Source organism: Gallus gallus, chromosome 4 (assembly GCF_016699485.2).
Source record: "Gallus gallus isolate bGalGal1 chromosome 4, bGalGal1.mat.broiler.GRCg7b, whole genome shotgun sequence".
NCBI lineage: Eukaryota > Metazoa > Chordata > Aves > Galliformes > Phasianidae > Gallus > Gallus gallus.
The window spans coordinates 60,083,608-60,103,823 of NC_052535.1; the positions used below are offsets into that span (position 1 = coordinate 60,083,608).

General features: G+C 38.7%; 1 protein-coding gene across 3 annotated transcripts in view; it reads left to right on the plus strand.

Moving 5' to 3' along the window:
* The first annotated feature begins 2,669 nt into the window (after window positions 1-2,669).
* The window catches only part of BANK1 (B-cell scaffold protein with ankyrin repeats 1), a 131,354-nt gene continuing 113,807 nt past the window's right edge, over window positions 2,670-20,216 (plus strand). For 2 of the 3 annotated variants that reach the window (XM_015285617.4, XM_420665.8), the window contains exon 1: window positions 2,670-2,781. In XM_015285617.4, coding sequence (XP_015141103.3) covers window positions 2,769-2,781 — 13 coding nt within the window. In that variant the 5' untranslated portion in view covers window positions 2,670-2,768. Of the gene's footprint in view, window positions 2,782-12,008; window positions 12,073-20,216 lie in introns of those variants that run through there. The other variant, XM_046940858.1, reaches the window with a different exon arrangement.

Consider the following 20,216-nt stretch of genomic DNA (forward strand, 5'->3'; position numbering starts at 1 on the left):
GATACTATCAGTAGAATTCACAATGAAAACTGTAAGTAAAATGAAGTGTTAACATAGGGTGTGAATAAGTCTTTCAAGAGCACTTTAAACTCTTGAAACAGAAGAAAAGTTGTTCAAACCTTAGCACAGACTTGTAGGAAACAAACATAAAATATATGCAAATAAGCTGTTCTAGCAATACATTGAACATTAATTATATTCCAACAAGAAGCCACTACTCCAACAAAAGCTGAATATTCACAAAGAGAAAAACAAAAACAGTTTTGTAAGAAATCAGTATTAAGAAGATTCATGAGTAATTAAAGCTAAAAACAGTACAGAAATATGATTGTCCCAAAATTAGTACTCCAACTCTAGTATGCTTTGACATAAGCTAATGCTTAAAGTAAGTTTAATGAAATCAAAGCTCAACATTTATACTGAAGACACTCAAACAACCCGAGCACAACACTGACATCATTCTATCATCATGCTTTTCATGTTCCAGCATAGATGCCTTTTTGCTTATCCTCCCTCCAGTATAACTCCACTTACCCTTAGAAGGCCTCAAGCAGACAGCAATCTCCAGCAAGACACCCATACCTCCACTGCCAACCCTTAAATGAGGTCTGGGAAGGGGTGGATCCTGGCTCCACCCCTTTTCATCACTCAGGTACACTGCATGCACCTGAGCTCTCTTGGGTTGGCCCTGCCTTCCCACCAGGTGCTCAATCACTGTTTCAAGCTGTGACTTAACATTTCTGCTACACCCATATCATTGTAAATGTTGGTACATGCAGCGTGCATTCACAGTGCTCCACAAGGCCTCCAAGCAGAGAAGGGCCTCATTCTTTGGGACTTGGTTAAAAGCATATCCTTCTACAGTTAATAGAATTCTGCTATTTGTCTTGTCTAAAATCTGAGTAAAGCAAGTCCTCCCTTTTAGGACTTAGGGCCTACATTTCTCTCAATTTGCAAACAGTAGTACTATCACAATTCTCTCAGCCTTATACCCAGGAAAAACTCTTCATTTTGTTTTTGTTTTAACTCAACGTCAGAATCCCAAGTTACACTTCAGTTATTTTTATATTTAATTATATCCACACTTAATAATCTTTATTTCCTTTTATGAAGGCTTCTTTCCGCAGTGATCATTGTCACAGCTCACATTGCTAAAATATTCTAACCACATCCAATCACATAATTCTAACACATCTTTTAGGAACATCAAGCATTAATGTTTTGGCAAAACAATCAGATACAATATTCCCAAATGTTTTATCTTTCACATATTGCTCCCTTCATTATATTTCTTTCCTGTTCATCCTGGTCTTGCCTCAAGACTACCAACACTCTAGTGCTGGGTCCTGTGTCCTAATATACAGTCCTGGAATGCAGTATCACCTAGACACTAGCACTTAAGTTTGTGAAACCTAAGGTAAAAAATGACCAGAAAATAACAATGGGAGGTATTCCAGGCTCATCCTAAAGCACATCTAGACTGGCATGACTGATATTTGGGTTTGCCCCATGCATGTGTACACAGTGGATTCCTCTGTGTGGCAGGCAAGGCCAGGCCAGGGCACCCACCCATTAGCAAAAACTGAAACAACAAACAACAAACAACAGCTCAACCAAATAAAACCGAATTCCTACCTGAGTGATGACAGAAATTGGCACAGCTCACAGTGGTTCAGTTTTGCAAATACTTCAGGTGGACTCTCACAGCAGCACACAAAATCTTTGAAGTTGTTCTTTCACCTAAGTCCAGCCTTCTGTAGATCTGTGGTTCATGGCTGATAGCAAACTGTGAGGGCTTGGTGTGCTGAGGCATCTATAAAGACTGCCCATAGATGTGAATGTTCCTTTCACTTACATTGTTTGAATTCACTCTGCTCCCTTTCCTTCAGTTCAGGTGATGCTGAGCATTTATTTTGTCCACCCACATTCCTAAATGCAATACTGAGCAACTTCATCTTTGAAGATCCTGAAAACCTTTGCTCACTGAAATCAGCCATGGGGCATTACAGTTCTGGTGGACCTGGGGAACGCAGGGAGGTTCGGGTGGGTGAGAGCCACATATCCACGCATGAAGCGCAGTCAGAGCTTTTTCTTTCTTTGAAAAATGACTATTTCCTTCCAGAAGGTACCATCACCTATCCGATAATCCCACTGTACAGGGAACTGCTTCTCCAGAGATGGGCTCAGCCTTTGTTTTAGATTTGAAAGGTGCCACACTCATCAATGGCTCCTGCCTGAATCTGAAGGCAAGGTGCTTCCTCTCACTTTTTACATTTTTCATCTTCAAATTTCAAGAAGTTAACACAGGGCACAGTTCAAAGCAGATGATAACCATGCTACGCCAGAGCTCCTTCCCGAGGAGGGGACTTCTCCATCCTCAGGGCACTTCCCACACACTGCAGGGACTCCTCGGGATGACAGAACCCCGCTCTAAAGCCCCGAGGACACGGGAGGGTTCGGTTCCCGCCTCTTTTCTCCTCGAGCCCAACCAACTTTGAAGGCCGGGGGGTCTCTCCGTGCTTGCCTGCGGGAGGGAGGTTTCACGAGGGGTACCCTCCACGGTCCCACCGGGATCCGGCCCGCAGCTCTTCCCCTCATCGAGGGCGGTGTAGGGGCCGGGGCGGTGGAGCACCGCTGCCGGGAGGAGCCGGGGGCGGCCCCACGCTTCCGGACCGGTAGCGGCGACCGCGGCACTAGGGGCAGTGCTTTCTGCCCTGAGGAGAGCGATATACCCGGCGAGGGAAAGAGGGAGCAGCGGGCGCGGCGCGATGCGGCCCACAGGTCAGTGCGGAGCGGGCGGCGGGATGGAGGGGGCACGAGGCCGTCCCGCTGCGGCTGCCATCTTGTGGCTGGGGGCGAGGGAGGATGTGGGCATGGAGGAGCGAGATGCTGCTCGGCGAGAGGTGGTGGGTAGGCATAGCGGGAGAGGGCTTGGGGTTGGGTTTGTTTTGTCTGGGCTCTCCGCAAAGGAGGGTTTAGCTTCACGGGCTGTGCAGCCCTATCCGTGAGGGTGCATGTAGTTGCGTAGTGCGGTGTCTGTGGTGAAAGGTGCCACTCTCCGGAGCACACGTGCTACCTTCGGGGTGTGGTCCAAATGCTGCGCTGGAGAGTGGGGAGGTCGGCACTTTTTTTTCTTGACAAAGCTGGGTGTGTATTTGATACATGCTTTGTTAACATGGCTTGTCCCAGCCAACTTTTTCCTTTCTTTTTCCTTTGGATATTGCAAGTGACTGTTTTTAGATCTCCCCAACAAGTTATGCCAACGTTTCTCCTGAGGAGGCTGCCTCAACACAGTTTTAGGTCACTTTTCCTTAAAAATGCCTCTCAATTGCAAGTGCTGCTCATTGTGCCCACTTTTGCCTTGAACTATTCAATGCAACTTATTCGAAGAGTGGGAAGTCCGGTACCAAGAAATTAGGAAATGACAGAATGACCATCATATGACCAATCCTATTCTGTCCTACATGCCCTGCCGTTCTGGGATACAGTTTTAATTGCCTTACAGCATGATGTGTTAACAGTTAAAATTTGATTGTCCTCTTTCTGTCTCAGCCGAATTTGGTACCCAGCCGTATTGTACCATACAGAAAATCCCCACAGAACTTACACAGAAATATTTATTTCTTTATTTATGTTTTCAGTGGTTCGTCGCATTTATCTGTGTGCCTCAAAACTGCCAGCACATGTTTTGTCACTTCCTTGGTAGATGAGAATGTGTCATCATTCTGTTTACAGGTGGGAAAAAAAAAAAATGATGAGAGTAAACGACTGTTGAATGTCACATGTAAACTAGTGGCAGGCCTGAAATGGAATCAGGAGCTTCTGGCTCCAGGTTCCTCTATTCATTCTTCCCAGTTGTGTTTCTCCATTCACAGAAATACTGTGTGTTTACAGCTCCCGTTTTCTTCAGCTGCAGAAGGCTCTGCAATGCTTAAATCAAACCAGTGACTGCAAAGCTGGGCTCTCAAAGGGGAAATGAAAGATGTGTAGTCAGATGCCAGGGGTTTGGCTCATTTGACTTGCTTGCAGCAGGGAATTCAGCTTTTTGTTTTCTTTTTCCCCAACTCTTCTACTAGTCAGGATGATAGTTCATCCTAATTTCATGAGGGTTGCTCCGAAAGTAATGCCTTCTGTTTTATTATGTCAGCTCTCTATGTCAGAGGCAGCTATTAGTGGCACGGCAGTAGTGGTTTGAACCTTCCCAGCAGTATCTCATTACACTGTGTTGCTGTGCAACAGATGGCAGCAGAGGAGTAGTCTGACACAATGGTGTCTGACATGGTAGTGTGTATGAAGCAAAGGTGTGGAACTGAATTCTTCCATGTTGAAGAAGTTGCACCCACTGACATTCATTGGCACTTGCCTAATGTTTATGGAGACCAATCAGTGTATGTGAGCATAGGGAGGCAGTGGATGGTGTGTTTCAGCAGTAGCAACAATAACAGTGGATCACCTCCACTGGTGTAGATTTTTCTGAGCACAGCACACAGGCTCCTGCTCATAGAAGGCAAAAACACATAGCTAATGATGGTGACTGTGTTGAAAAATAGTGTTTTGTGGCTAAAAATTTGCTCTATCAAATAGTGTTATTGTGCTCTTTGTATCGCTTGTAGTTTCCACAGGAAAAAAATAGGAGGAAATACTTCTGGATCAACATAGGTATGAATGAGAAATTGAGAAATAGAGATCTGAAGGCTCGACTGCAGTAGCTCAAGACTTTAGTTTACTGTGTGTCATCATTTTAAAGGGGTACTTCAAATGTCATGGAGGTTTTTTTTTTGAGATACCTAATATTTTGTTTAATTTCATAACATCGAAGTAACCTATTAGAATATAAATTATCAAGTGAAACAATCTAGTGATGTTAGCAGTAGAAGCCGTGAGACCATGCTTATATGGAGATGGAAACACAAGGAAGAAAGGCAAAGTGACTTTCCTAGCTGTTTCATATTAAGACTGTGACAAAATAAATGAATTGAGGACCGCCTTGATTGGTACTCAGAGCTTCTTGTAAGATGAGTATACTTATTTTACCAGTCTTTGGACATTGACAAGAGGATTTTCTATCTAGATTCCACTTGCAGTGCCACAACCTCTTCTTAAAGAAAAAAAGTAGTGCGCATTAGCACTAATGCACATGTAATAACATTTCTAAATATGCCTGTACTGTTCCAGTTTATAATTGTGCATGACCTGGGGGCATAGCCTAAATTTTTGCTTTTGTTGAATAAAAGCAGTCCGATACTAGATATTCATGTGAAACTGCTGGAATAATTGCTGAGCAAATACATCAGAGCACCATAGAGATATGGCAAGTTTCCCAGCTGCTTGCAGCTAGTTCCACATGTTGGCATTGGCAGGGAAACAAATGGCTGCGGGCTCAGGCAGCAGTGGGCATGGTGGCCTTCTATGCTGCCATCATTTATCTCTGTTATTTTTTCATGTATTCTCTACTCAATCCTCATCTTCCACCTGCAAACTTCGTATGTCGAGTTCTCCCTTGCAGCTTTATCACAGCGCCAAACTTTTTTTTACAACAGTGAAAAGAGATCAGTTATTTCATGATGGACTGACCATGAGCTATGAGGTACAAGTTGCTTTGGGTGAATTGTCTGAGGTCTAGCCAAGCTTGAATCTGAAAATTGTTTTGAGTGAAAGGTAGGTGAGACAGCCTTGTTACTTGTCAGTATTCAGAAGGAAGCTCTAGTCAAGATGAACTTCTTGATGCAAATTCCATTGAACATGCTGTACCTAGTAAAGATAAAACATCTGTAATGCCTGATCCTTGATGACATCTGTCTGCACTTGTAGTGAGAGGTACTGACAGGATAACTTGCTAATGGCTGTGCTGCGTTTGAGTTATCACTCATCCCCATACTTGTGAAGATGAATGTCACCACTGAGCTCTGCTGTTGTGTACTTTTTCTATACTCAGTGTGCATTTTTTGTGCCTCCAGCTGTTTCTACAGTATTTACACAACAGGCATTCTGCAAGGGAATCTAGCCAGTGAAAATAAACAAATATTTGATTTTTGTTTTTCTCAAGGACTAGAAATTGCTTCAATTTTTGGTAGCTTTAAAATATTTTAAGCACCTTTTATTTTAGGGAGAAAGTAGTTCTCAGGCTATGACTTCATTCAAAAATTGAAGAGGGTTTAGTGGTGAAGTTTGAAGTAGATTCAGCAATAACATAGTGTGAATTATTAATATTACTAATAATAATGTTTCAGCAGTTTGAATACCACAGAAGAAAGTACTGCAAAAGGTGCTGAAATTCATTTACAGTCCTATTTTGAAAGAAGGTTACTATCTTCTGGTCATGATTAAATATTTTGATATTTCTGCAGTGATTAAAGAATATAATTTTTGGGTATTTTGAAGCTGAAATTTGACTCCTTAAAACTTGGAAATGGAAATCTTCGCTATGCTGGAGAAGTTATTCTGATGTATTTTCCCAATGCAGTATTTACAGCTGCGTCCGCTGGCTAAAACCTAGAATTTTTTGAAAAAAATACTGAATGAGGAAAAAAAAAAGTGGAATCTACTACATGAAACTCAAGAACCCTATGGTTAACACAAAGATATTATTTGTCTTCAGAAGTGTTGGATATAGAATTCAGATTCAGAAGGTGATCCTGATAAGACATTTCCCCGATGTGAATCCTTTCCAGTCTTCTTTCTGTTGCTAGCAGTGATTACTGAAGCTTGCATATAATTGACCACACACATATAAAAAATTATGTTGCTGATGCCACAGTAATGATGGAAGAATGAACAATTACCTCAGTTTCTGAAAAGAAGAATGTCCAGGGGACTCGAGAACTACAGTGTTGCTGTTTTAAGTGTGTCTCTTGAAGGTTATGTTTGAGCATTTGGTTAGCTTGTATAACCTATGATTTTCTTGTAAGTAATAAAGAGAGTTTTGAGACTTAAGTGCCACGATGCAAATGGCAGTAACAGTTTGTGATATAGATCTATATCTCAGGGAGCTTAAAAAAAAAAAAAAAAGAAAGAAAGAAAATAAAGTGCAAACATAGATACAACTGAGTTTGGAAAGCTTACTTTTGCTTTCATATCATATGCATAGCAGATGAGACTTCATCCAAATACTTTATAAATAGCTACAGTTTGTGGTTGCGTGGTTCTTTGCTCTGTGTCATTGCTCATCACCTTCAAGCTTACATTTTATACAACCCATTGCCAACTAATGACTCTTTGTTACTGCCAAATATTAATTAGAAACAAAACAAATTTACAGCAGCAAGAACATTATATTTTAGCAGTATGTTGATGTGACTTTCATGATGAAAGACAACTCACAACAGCAATGTGCCTGTAAGAACTACTCTGCTATTGCCTGAGTATAGCCTATTTTCACTAGCATCTTTGAGTGGTTCTCAGTTACTGCTTTCATCAGAGGATGCTGTTATCCAGTGTAACATCTGAGCATTGATTAAGAGCATTCAAAACTTAAGTAGGCAGTAATGTCCAAGGTCACACAGAGGAATAGAGGAATACCCAAAGTACGAGTGCCTGACTGGTACAAACCCCTCTCTAGAGATGTTCATAGAGGGTGATGGAGATCAGAGTGGAGATGTCCCTACAAAGATGTATATGTTCTACCTTCCCTGTGACTGATCCCATTGGATGTTTCTCAAAGCAGATCTTAATGGGTAGTGGATTTTGCTTGGAAGGTGGCTTTAGCATATGCAGCTGATATGCTACCCCATAGTTCTTTCCTACAGCTGAGACTTATGTTTATGTTAAATACTGATTCATACAGCCATATTTCAAAGTTATTACTGATAAATAAAATGTTCAAGTCAAGAGACAAAAAAAGGCAAGCAAAATAAAATGTGTAATAAATTGGTAAAATTTGATCATCTGTTGGCATTTTAGGTAGTCCTTTGCATATCACAAGCGTGATGTGCATGTATTTGTGTTTATACCTAAAAGTATCCTCTAACAAAAGGGGGTAGGTATTTGTAAAACTGCTGTTGTATATGTTCAATTTCTAGGGTCAGTTCATCTAAGGCTATGAGGTTGAAATGCAATATATTTGTCAAATTCCTTATTTTATACTTCTGTACTTACTGGGAGGCCTACTTCCAGTGAGTTGCTGAAATTTTGTAGCTGAAAAAATATGTGCTTTACAATGTCTTAGTAGATACCCATATTTCTTAATTCCTTCAGCTTATAAGAAAATTTTTGCTTCCTCTGAAGTCCATCACTCCTGTACGTTTGTTGTTTGTCTTTCTGCTGCTGTGAAACAGGCTGTAGCAGTTTCCTGGTTTTGCCCATGAGTTTGGAGTAGGGAATTTGGAAGTAATGAGGAGACTGCATTCTTGTCTGAGGCTCTCCATCTTATTCCATTATCTAGCAAAACTTCTGAAAACCCACACCGTTCAGCTAAGAGAGTTTTATGGCTATCTTGTCATTCTGCTGAAGGGTACTGCAGTTTCTGTCTGGTTCACATTCTCATTGGCTTTGTTTTATTTGCTCTCTAGTGTCCAGTCTTTGTATGAGAATAACCATACAGTTCAGAGGGATGTGATTCAGAAGGTTGTGATCAGAGGCGCAGTCTTGTTTCAGGGTTGGACTAGGTGATCTCCAGAAGTTCCCTGACAACCCTTCTGATTCTGTGATCAGTTTGTTACTTGATGTACTCTGCTGCTCTGCCCTTCAGGTTTCTCTGTGTGGGGATGCGTATGTGTTCAGTCTGCTGAACAAAGCAAGCTATCTTCCTGTCAAAATGTAATGAAGTACTGGTATTTTCACTTGACAATGATCATTATACTTTCTTCCGAACAATAAAAATGCTGAATATTACTTTTCTAGTAACTGTCCACCGTACAGGTAGAATGGTCACTCAGAAAAATAACCAACTCTTATTTTTTTCTTTTACTGTATTCAGTGAAATGTGGTTGTTTCGTTTTTTACATCTCAGACTAGAGAGATGATTGAAATAGTGTTATTTATTTTCGAATGGAAAATAAGAAGCCTTTAAAAAAATAGAAAAATGTGTTGAATGGTGTTTACAACTTAAACTTTAAGAAATTGAACAGTGTATTTGTTGAAGTTTTTCATACAGTGCACCCTTCCATTTATTCATAACTTCCATTTATTCACGAAACATTTACAATTTAAATAGCTGAAGTGAAAAATAACGTGCCTGGAATGAATTGAACAGGAATAATTTAAAGCCATTTGAGAATGGAAAATGAAAGTTCCCATCTTAAATAATGCTAGTGTCTGGGTGGAGTGGAGTGGTGAGGTAGGGAATGTCAAATACAGTACAGGCTTAAAGCAGTTTCATACTAAATGATAGTGCACAGGAAAAGAAAACAAGCAGTACCTGAAGTACTCATTTCCTTGGATTTTAGGATTTATAATTCAGAAATCAGCATAGTTAGTCTCTCTTCATTAAGGAACATTTTGGGTGAGGGTCAACAATCTATTTTTAGTTAACTGTTTTCTTGTTCATATTGTTTATCTTCTGATATTGATTAGCTTCTTTTTGAAAATATGAAACATAATGAGAAACCGGTAAGTATGCAGTATTCAGTAAAAAATCCTTTGCATGATTTTTTTTCTAAGGCTTCATTGTTATGATTCTTTTGAAGTCTTTGCAATAGCAAATCAGCTTCAAATCAGCTATGACTACTAAGCATGCAACAGTAGCCAAGAGCATATGCTTGAGTGCAGGTATGAAATATCCACAGCCGGTGGCAAATGTAAATAACAACATAGAAGCAGGTGTACACCCACCTAAAACACCCTTTAGAAGCTCAGTTTCGCTGAGCTTTTGAAAAGAAGTTGGCTTCTAAGATGTTTACAATTTTGGAGCTGACTTTAAAAATAGTAAGGGCAACAATAAAGGAAAAAAGTTGTCTCTGAATGATTGTCATTACCTTTAAAATATTTTAATTTGTTCGAGGAAACTGAAATAAATGAAATGATTTCAGTTTAAGCTTGCGTTTACATCCAAGCAGGCCTTTAAGTGAACCAAGTAAACCACACAAAGGCTTTATGAATCCCTCCAGAACATCATTTTTAGCAACTTAATCGTATTTTTTAATGCTTAAAGGTAATCTACATTTAAAATTTATCTGACTTATTTAAATAGTAATTTTAAAAAGTAAGGCTATGTGAACAAAAATGTAATAAAGATTGAATCAAATAATAGAAAAGGTCTTGCTTGGAAAGGATGTTAAATACTATCTAAAAAATTGTAAAAATGCATAAAACTCAATAGTGCCCCATTCTCCTGCCTTCTCACAGGATGTCTGCTAATGGAGCTTTTCAGTGAATCTCAGTTGCTGCTGTAGGTTTCTTCCCTGTAGGAATGTAAGGCCAATTCCACAGCCAGTCCGTGTCAGGATAGTTCTGTTCAATAAATGAAGCCTTAATCGGAGGTTTTTTTGCCAATGATTCTTAATCAAAACTTTTTAAGGTTTTTATACTGGTTTACTTTTTAAGGTTTTCATACTTCTACTTTTATAACTCTGTAATCTTATCAGAAAAGCTTCCAGATTTGTTTGTCTCCCATATTGGTTCTGTTCCCTGTTGAAGATTAACCATTTTAGAGGATGACAAATCTAATTTGGACTTGAATGCATGAAACAGAGACTATAATAATTAAATTGGAGGAAAAATATTTTCTGTGAAGGTTTAAGGCAGAACGTACATTTATCAGTTTGAAAAGAGAAGTGTTTTGGGCTTACAGGGTACGTTCAGGACAATTTCATTTTAATTTTCTTACAGTACTCTTGCCAAATTATTGTCATTTGATTTTCTGCAAGAGCTTAGAAACAGTGCTCTTTCATTGGCAAACCCGCAGTGTATATATTTCAACACTGAAGGAGTTTATAGAATTCATTAAAATGGCAATCCATATTCCTGTGTTGTATTTTGCAAGTAGATCGTGTATGCTGTAAATTTTGTACTCCCACATGCTGCTGTGTCCATACTGTTCATTATGGATGACATATATAATATTATTCTTAAATTTATATACAGTCTCGTCTTTAAATGATGCCTCAACAGCCTAAAAAAGCAGAACTGTACTCCGAAGCTGTGACAGTAGTCTCATTGAATTTAACATTTCAGAGATTTAAATGAAAAGCTAATCTCTTTTTCCCCAGAAATAGTGTTGAATGCTAACCATATATAAGATATTATAAAACAAAATTCTACTGTTTTATCTCTCATCACAATTACATCACACATGGTGATTGTAAAATTGAAATGGTCAAATTGTATGTATTTTCTCCAAAGCAACACTATTTTGCTTACTGTAGCTGTAAGAGCAACGTTTTAACAAATTTATAGCAAATAAATGTTTGCCTGAAATAATCCAGAACTGGGTAAATGATAGTTATGTAGTTACGGTCTAAGTCTCTGTTGAAGAAGGGGTAGGATTGTTTAGATAAATGTCTAAAGTTTCTTCTTTTTTTTTTTTTTAAACAATTCCTGAATATATAATTCTATTCTTAGTGTAATTTTAAAGTCTTGTTAGAATTCAGTGAACATCGTAATAAGCACTTCATTTTGTTTCCATCCTAATTAGCCCATTCAGGTACCTCTAAGTGAATTAGATACCACAGGACTGTGGCATCTGCAGTCTATGCCATGACACTTGTGGGGTTGCCTGCATTCCAAAGCCTTACTTGAGTCACTTGCTGTGGCAGAAGAGTGCGAGAGTTAGAACTCAAGTGTATGCTCTGCAACCAAATATTGCTACTATTTAGCATCACAGAACCAACCTCTGTTTCATAGATACAGTAAGGCTATGTCCATACTGTTTAATAGTGCTCCCAAGAGAACAGGATTTGTGGAGACCAGCAGTGGACACAAAGCGACTGAGAGCCATGCAGCATATATTGAGAGGAGGCTTATTTTGGACTCGCTCTAGCCTTGTCCTGTGGCTGTAGCAGGTGGAACACATTAGGTGTGATCCTGAAGCACCTGTTCTGTTTCAGTTTAATCTGAAAGGTTTTGGTGTTTCAGGGACAGCTGGTGAGTTGAAGCAAAGCATGGTAAATGGGGATAATGAGCTGGTGTGCTATGAAGGTATGCTTTTATCTCAACTAAATATTAATGTAAACTTGATCTAAGACATAGTTGTTGACATAAATGGTAGTTGTTCCCTTTATCTTAACTTTAGTGGTTTGGGTTTACTATATGCTTTGTTTTCTTTGTCAGCAGATGTATTTAGGCAACTGCAAGGCAAAGCAGGCTATGGTTATAATCAGAATAGCACATGTTGCTACAGTTTGTACAAGTAGCTGTATAGTAGAGATGTGAAGGGCTGCTGCTTTTGTCAGCCGTTAATTTTTTTTGTTCTTATGTTTGCATAGTTATAGAAGTAATCTGCAATAAATGGAAGATGATGGATGGTCAGTATATGCTTCAGAGGAGGAAGTGTAAGACTGTATGTTATTTCACATCTGTGCCAAATGCGGTTAGATGTGATAAACAACTGGCATGGATTGTCTTTTTAAACTCTAGAATATTCAGGAGTCTTAAATGTATGTACAAAGAAGGTGCTGGTAGGCTGTTTTCTTTTTTAAGATTTTTGTTGTTCAGAATATTGAAGAGAAATGTAAAAATCTGGTTGTATAGATTTTGTAAAACAAAGAGGGGCTTGATCATGTAAAAAGCAGGATGCTTTGTAATTGTTTAGTCGAGGCCTATCTCCCTCAGGGACTACATTTGAACAGTGCAGATTCTCTGACTGTAATGGGATAGGGTTTAATTCGGTTTTAGTCATGGTTCAAGAAGGATTTGTTTTCAGTTTCTATACCTTTCTAATAAAGTATGGAAGGTAGTTTGCTTCCAGTGCTAAAGCTACCAGTGAGATATCTTGCTTCCAGTTAACATAACTATAGTTATCCTGTTACTACCCAACAGTGACACTGCATGTCAATGACAATGAAGAAGTTTGTAGGTACGATTTTTAAAATCCATTTGCAAGAACCTGAAAATACAGAACTTGAAAGTGAAGCAGTCCAGGAAGTAGTCCATTTGGTCAAAGGTAGTAGTAGAGAGGTTAAGCATTAATGGCTTTCCACTAGAGGAGGACCCAGTGTTGATACCCAGAGAACTTTCCAATTGGGTCCTATTTTAGGATCAGTAATAAGTTGAGAATTTGTATTCTGTAAGCCAAAAACATAATTGCATGCATTGTACTAAGGAGATAAGCTTGCTGGAAAAATGTCTTTTGAATCTCAAGTAAGCTTTACCAGTATTTGGCCATTGCAGTTGTTTTTGCAGTATTGTTGATGAAATGCGCCAAGTCAGACTCGTACTCGTACAACTAACTGAATTTCTTTCTGTCTAATGGGCAGAAATAAAAACAGTTTGTTTTATAGCTGTGTCTAGAATTTGTGTCTTAAGGCAATAGAGGGGAAGCTGAGGTAGGTTTATTATAGAGAAATCTGCTTTCCATTGAAGTTGTTGCTGAACATATTAGAAATTGTTTAATTTAGCTTGGTTTCTAACTCACTGTCTTGTCACTGCTCATTTTATGAAGCTATAAATTTATGTAACTATTTTCTATCTCATTTACTTCTTTATTTCCCTAATGAACTTCCTTTGTTGCTATGAATACTGTTCAAAAGGCTGGTACAAAAATATAAAGTGTTTGTCCAATGCTGATTAGAGATTTATCTTAAGTTGTGGATATTTTTTTGTTTGTCTGGTTTGTTCTGTTTAGTTGGTGACCATCACGTTTGTCAGAAAAGGACAAAAGAAAAGAGCTGGAACTAGAGATGGTTTACTACAGCCTGGTAGCTTGAAGATATACATTTAATAGAGATAATTTCTTACTGTCTTTCTAATTTCTGGATGAACACTAAATGAGATGCATTAAAAAAAAGAAGTAATAAAACCAGACTGCAAAAACAGGCAACAATGACGCTGCTTGATCACGGGATCACAGGAATCCTTACTGGATTCTTTGCTGTCTTGGGGCAAAGGAAATGTAGTGTTAAAAATCTAAAACAATCCGGGCTTTGACTGCTCTCAGAGAGTTCTACAAGACAGGTTTCCTATGGCAACGTTAATCTGCATTATAGGAGCTGCTGGGATGTCACCTGTGGTTAATTCAATGTATGTGGTACATCGCAAATGCAATGAGCACATCAATGTGCTGAAAATGTTACTGCTTGCAAGATCAGTGCTTTTTGTTTTGTTGCAGTAGTTGTAAACGTGCACCGTTTTCTGGGGATACTTTCTCTTGTGATAGGACTAAAGGTACTGGATTTCATGCAACTGTTTCCTTTTAAGCAAACATCGGCAGAGCAGGTTTTCCATTCTCAATTTCTTACTTGGAAGAAATTAAAAAGTAGGAATTTGAGAGAACGTGGAGTGACAGTGGAATCAAATGTGGCAGAGAAAAAAGCAACAGAAGGCAGAAGAAAAAGCAGAGACATTGAATTTAAATGAGAAGAGTTTAAGTGTGACCATAAATCCAAAAAACAGTGGAGGAAGTTAAGATAGGCACATCAAGAGAGATCCTAGTAGATGATGGAAGGAAAGCTGGCAGTGGTAAAGAATTAAATAATAGGACAATTCTTGGTTGTGGTCATGGTTTGTAGTAGTAATAACATCAGTTGATACAAACGTGGTGCAGCTTGTCCAGATTTTCTTGTAGCCTTTAGAAGTTGTTTCTCAGGCCCCTGGGGAAAAAACAGTAATGTATTACTTCTGGTCTTCATACTACATTGTTAAATTTTTGTCTTCATGATCTGTTACTGTCTTCAGCAATTCTGAGTTATTTAATTATGTTCTGATAAACGTACAAATAGCATAACTTGCACTCTAGGAAGTGGCTCTGAACACACAGTTTTGCCTCAGTTGGGTAACAGAAGGTATTCAGCTGTGGATGGACAAGGCTTTAGCAAGGGATAATGTACTGCTAATTATACTGGCATACACAGTATTACATATTCAAAGCACAGATCACATAGACCTAAAACAGAAGATAAGACCAAATGACTCTTCAGAGCATAGTGAGGTCTGCGGAAGGATCCAGAAACAGCTCTTGGGGCATTATGTCAGCCTTGTCAGGTCTGATGGTCAGGCACCTCTCTACTTGAGGTCTAGGACAGCTCTGTGCTGTGGAACAGACGTCAGGAACTTACGTGGCTCTGTGTTTCCCATTGTCACTGCAGGGAAGGTCAATAGAGTTGCTTTGTGGAGCAGGACTACAAATTGAGCCAAAGTTCATCCCATCCAATTTGTAGGAAAAGCACTGTGTTGAGCTTCTGACTTCACTGAACTTAGAAAAATGATGAAGACAAGAGGCCTAATTTTATACAGATAGAGCAAGTATTTGTTCTCGCAAACAACTTAGCAATTAGCAGTGGAAGGTGCATAAATGATGAAAATGTTCTTATTACATTCTAATTAGTAGGCATTTGAGAATACAAGTGCAGCCACTCTGCTGGCTAATACAGTGACAGCAGGAATGTCCCATGCTTTAAGCTAATTGCTTTAATTGAAACAGGTGTGCCACAATGCTGCAGCAATTTAGCTACTTCATGATCTCACTCTAAAGTTTACAAGCAGGCTTTTATAATTTTCATTTCCATTAGTGGAAAGTCTCTGAGAAGCAACATGACTTACTTGAAAATGTTTTCCATTATCTGCAAGTATTTCTAAAGTGCTCTGCGCTGTCCTTCCCACGATGAATCCATTTTGGCTTGCTTCAGTGGATTTGCCTTGCAGAATTCCAGCAACCAAGAGCTAGAGATGCATTTTTGAGATGCATTTACTGGATGTGTGTCAGGTGAGCTGACTGGGAAAATCAATGCATTCAGGATGGGTGAAGGGCCCATTGGCCTTGGCCCATTATGCCAAGGCCGCTGATCAGGGCTGAATTAAATGTTCTTACTCTACTTCCAAATGTTGAATTTCAGGAGTTGTTTAGATTGGAAAGTTGTTTTGTTTTTTGTGGGTTTTTTTTTCATTATTTCCTTACTATATGTCATTTTAAGTGATCAGGGCAAACAGTATGAAGATATGAATGGATACCTCTTTCTGACAAGATTATGTGGGGACCAAGAGACTGAATGTCTTTTGTTTCTAGTGTGAAGCTGGATGCACTTGGTGTGTGTGCTCCTTGTTCTCTCTACAACCCAAGTGGAAATGACTTCCTAAGAAGAAATATTTTGCAAATCACTATGCAAAGATGGAAGTCTGAGCCACTTCTGCTTCTCATGCTGCATTTTTGTCATTGTCCCATGACCGCTTACCTTTATTTAGCAATTCTATGTGCTTTAACAAATTTTTGTTGATGGACAATAGTTTATTACATGCTGACAGAAATTATACCCTTCTTTCCCAAACATCTTTAAGGCTGCCATTTCAAACAAATGGACAAACCCTCCCCTTCCCCAGCTGAGGGCATCTTTTAGAGGAAGAGATAAAGGGATGAATTTTCTTCATTCTCTAGCAGTTTGTCCCCTCCTTTTTCAACAGAATGTTTGAGAATGGAAAGGGTTATAAACAGACTTCAGTTTCTTTTTTTGAGTTTCTTTTTTCTTTTTTTGGGGGGGGGAAGGCTGGGGGGGGGGGGAAGGGGTTGAGTGTGAGAAGCTGCTTGTGTGGTTATGAATGGTTATGAATTCCTTGGCTGAGTAACAGGGAATGACTTTGTTTTGCTCCAGTATTCTAACTGTAGGTGATCTGAGAAATACGGTGATGACTCTTTCAGTTAAAACTTGAGTACATGATGGTGATTGTATGATACTTTCTCTTACCAAAACATTCTTAGGCAATGGGACTGCAGACCCAGTTTTTAAACCCTGGCTGAACTGAAATCAGCCTCATTTAGGCCAAGCAAAATATGTTAATTCTGTTTTCTGGGAATAAATATTGTTGCTTTTCTTTATGTAGTAGTGTTATTATCAAACATGAAAATAACGAAGTGCTTCATGCTCAGTTCTAAGCAAACACTTTGTTTATTAACTGAAGTGTTTAGTTGTATCCACTGGCTGCAAAGTTTTGTTTCCTCTCCTTTGCCTTTCTGATGCACTTTGCAAACTTCTGGAGATTTCCTTTCACTTTCAAATATACTTGCTTCCCCCCCCCCTTCCATAATGCATCTTTTAATTGTTGTAAAAAAGGCATTCTTCTGCCTTGTGCATGCACCAGTAATTGATTCCTGCTTTGGTTGCAATAGACTGCAAAGATGCTCTCATTTCTTCTGGTTCTCATAAGATTGAACAGGTGTATGGGAACTGTTGAGTCATGGCCTGAACCTCTGATTGATCACCTGAGGCAAGCACTGGGTCAGCCATGGGAGCACAGGTGAAGGCAATTCAGCTGTGTGACCAGAAGGGGTGGAGCCTGGCTCCACTTCTCCTAGATCCCGTTTAAGCTCTGGCTGCCACTGAGGAAGGATCTCTTTCTGGAGATTGTTCCTCTTGGATTTTTTTTTTCCTGCAAGCATACGACACCGGTGAGTGTTTTCCATTTTCCTTTTCTAATGCAAAAATCTTTCTAGCTTTATGGTCTGTGAATACCTTTCTGACCACGCTGCTCTGTATATCTGTTAACTATACAACAGGTCTTTTCAAAGAAGGCTTCAGATAGTATGTTTTGTGAGATGAGGGTTTTTTGTCATCTGCACAGCAGTAACTAGCAAATAGTTTTGCTTGTCAGAAGAGTCTTTTCATGCTATGGATGATTGCGTAAATTTTCTTACTGTTTCGCAGTATTCAACTAATAATACACTTTATTTCTACCTTTGAGTCAGTTTCCAAGTAGGAGTAGTTGAAGCATGGCTTAATTTTGTCAGGATATGATAGTTTCCATTACATTAAGTTCCAGGGGAACAAAATTCATCTGAACTTGCATTATATTCCAAGTGCAGTAACTTCAAAGAAATATTCATTGAGAGATGGAAATAATGAAGGAGAAAAAGCTTTATTTGAAAAGAGATGTTACTATGTATTCATTACTGGGTAGAGTTGCCTTAAAGCTAACATTCAGATTGTGTTGTTTCCCATGAAAAATGGTGTTTTGAAGATTGGTTTTTGATTGAGTAGTGTTCAGGCATTTACACTATAGTGAAATATCTAAAGGTGAAACACTGTAACAGGAGCATTTAAGGCATATGAAGTATATTTTTCAGAGACTAAACTTTAAAATATTTTACTTATTTATACAGTTTTGAGCAAGCAATATGTAGTTCTTGCATTTAATCTCAAAGTTAATTTTGAAGGATATTTTAATAAGAGATCAATGGCTGGAAAAATACTCATGCCTGTAATCGAGAAGGTTTGATTTGCCACAGGTAACTTAATAGTACTAGTTACTATCTTCAAACCAATAGACATTGTGCCAAATAGCAGTGTGAAATATTCATCTTTCCTCAGCAGTATGGCTTCCCTTTCTATGGAGGTAGAAAAGACAAATGAAATATGGCAGTCGTATTAAAGTTTTATGAGACTTTTTAGAGCCTTTCTTCCATCATGTGTGGTATTCGATACGTTTCACTTCATTTTACACAAATAAAGCATTATTTCTCATTTCTCAGATAAAATAATCAATATTGTTCTAAAGTACAACTGAGCTTTCAGTAAATATCTTGAAAGTTCTTTCTTATTCACACTTAACTAAGATCAGAGCTACAGATGTAGTTGCAGATACGCAGTGCAGACAAAGAATTACTTCATCTGCTTTTCTCACTTCAGGGCAACTTGCTTACTTTTCTCTTTAGAATTTCTTGAATGTTTAAGCCTTGTAATTTGCATTTGCACGAGGGTGAACATTATACCTTGTGCGTACTTCTTTATGGTTATATGATAATGGCAGATCTTTAGAAATACTTCTCCGTATGGAGTTGCATCTCTGTGCACAGCACATAGGAAGTTCTTCAGCTGTGCCTAAATGGTTGGATCCAGGAATTATTCCCTACTCTGGGATCTGGGAGTGCCTTTTGGGTGCCTCCAGTCTGCAAAGGAGGGGGGGTGCAGTTGTGTTCCGTTCTTCCTGACTACTGTCATCACAGAGAGGATGCAACCTATTGGCCAAGGGGTGCTGTGGCAGATGCCAGCACATCCCACTTGTGCATGATGAGGACACAAGATTCTGTGAAGCAAGAAAAAAGGGTTTTTACCCTTCAACTTAAACATGCGTTCAGAACCAAACCTATTTTATCTCACTGCAATTCCATTTGGCTTTGACCTTACCCAAATTCATTATAATAGGAAAAAACACAACTGAGCATGAACTTAAAATGAGACCTTTTAATTTAGACTGAATGTGAACTTTCTGGGCATAACAGATATTATCTCAAGTGAGATTAATATTTTATTCATTCTGTGTACTGTGTTAAGGAACTCCTACCATGTATACAGTTTTTAGTTCCTCAGAAAGCATTCTGAAGAGCCAGGAGAGTTCACAGAAGTGCAGAAAGAGTGATGGGAGTTCTAAAAGCTTCTCTTTTAAGGGGAAGTGTAATAAGCCCACTTTGACCTGTAACCAAGGCAAGGCTGAGTCACTTCATGAGAGACTGAAGACCTTAGGGAGAGATTTCAGAGAGCAGATAGTCATTCAAAATTACAAGGGGAAAAAAACAAATAAAATGTTCTGTGGCTAGAAGATGAAACTAAGCAAATTTAAATGCAGTGTAAGTAATGAGTTCTTATGTCTTTGTGGGTTAACTGTCCTCTTTAAATAAAGATATTTTTTTAATGACTACTACAGTACCCTTAGAAGTTAAGGACTGAAAATTGAAGTCGCTTGGTGATTTATTATTATTATTATTTTTTTTACTTCATGTGATTATCAAACAGCCAGATCAGACTCAGGGAACTTCATCTGTGCATATTGTTTCTTCTTTTGAAACTGAGCAACAAGCTTCATAACTTCTTGGCTTTACTTTTGTTGTGAGAATTGAAGAAAACCAAATGAGATTCTGAAAAGAAATACCATAGTATCTAAGTGCTGTAAAACCATTAGTAGATTTCTTATCCTTGTGTTATAGAAACCACATCATTTTTCTCTGGGTTAGATGAGGAATACACTATTTATTTATTTCTATGGTTACATTTTAGCATTTAAGCAGAAATTGGAATTTTTACCATGGAAAATGTAACTGTCTCATTTTTGAAAATATTTAGACAATTGCACTGCCCTGGTGCATTCATTAGGTTCAGCCATCTATCAACCACTACTATACTGAACACAGCCCTTTATGATTT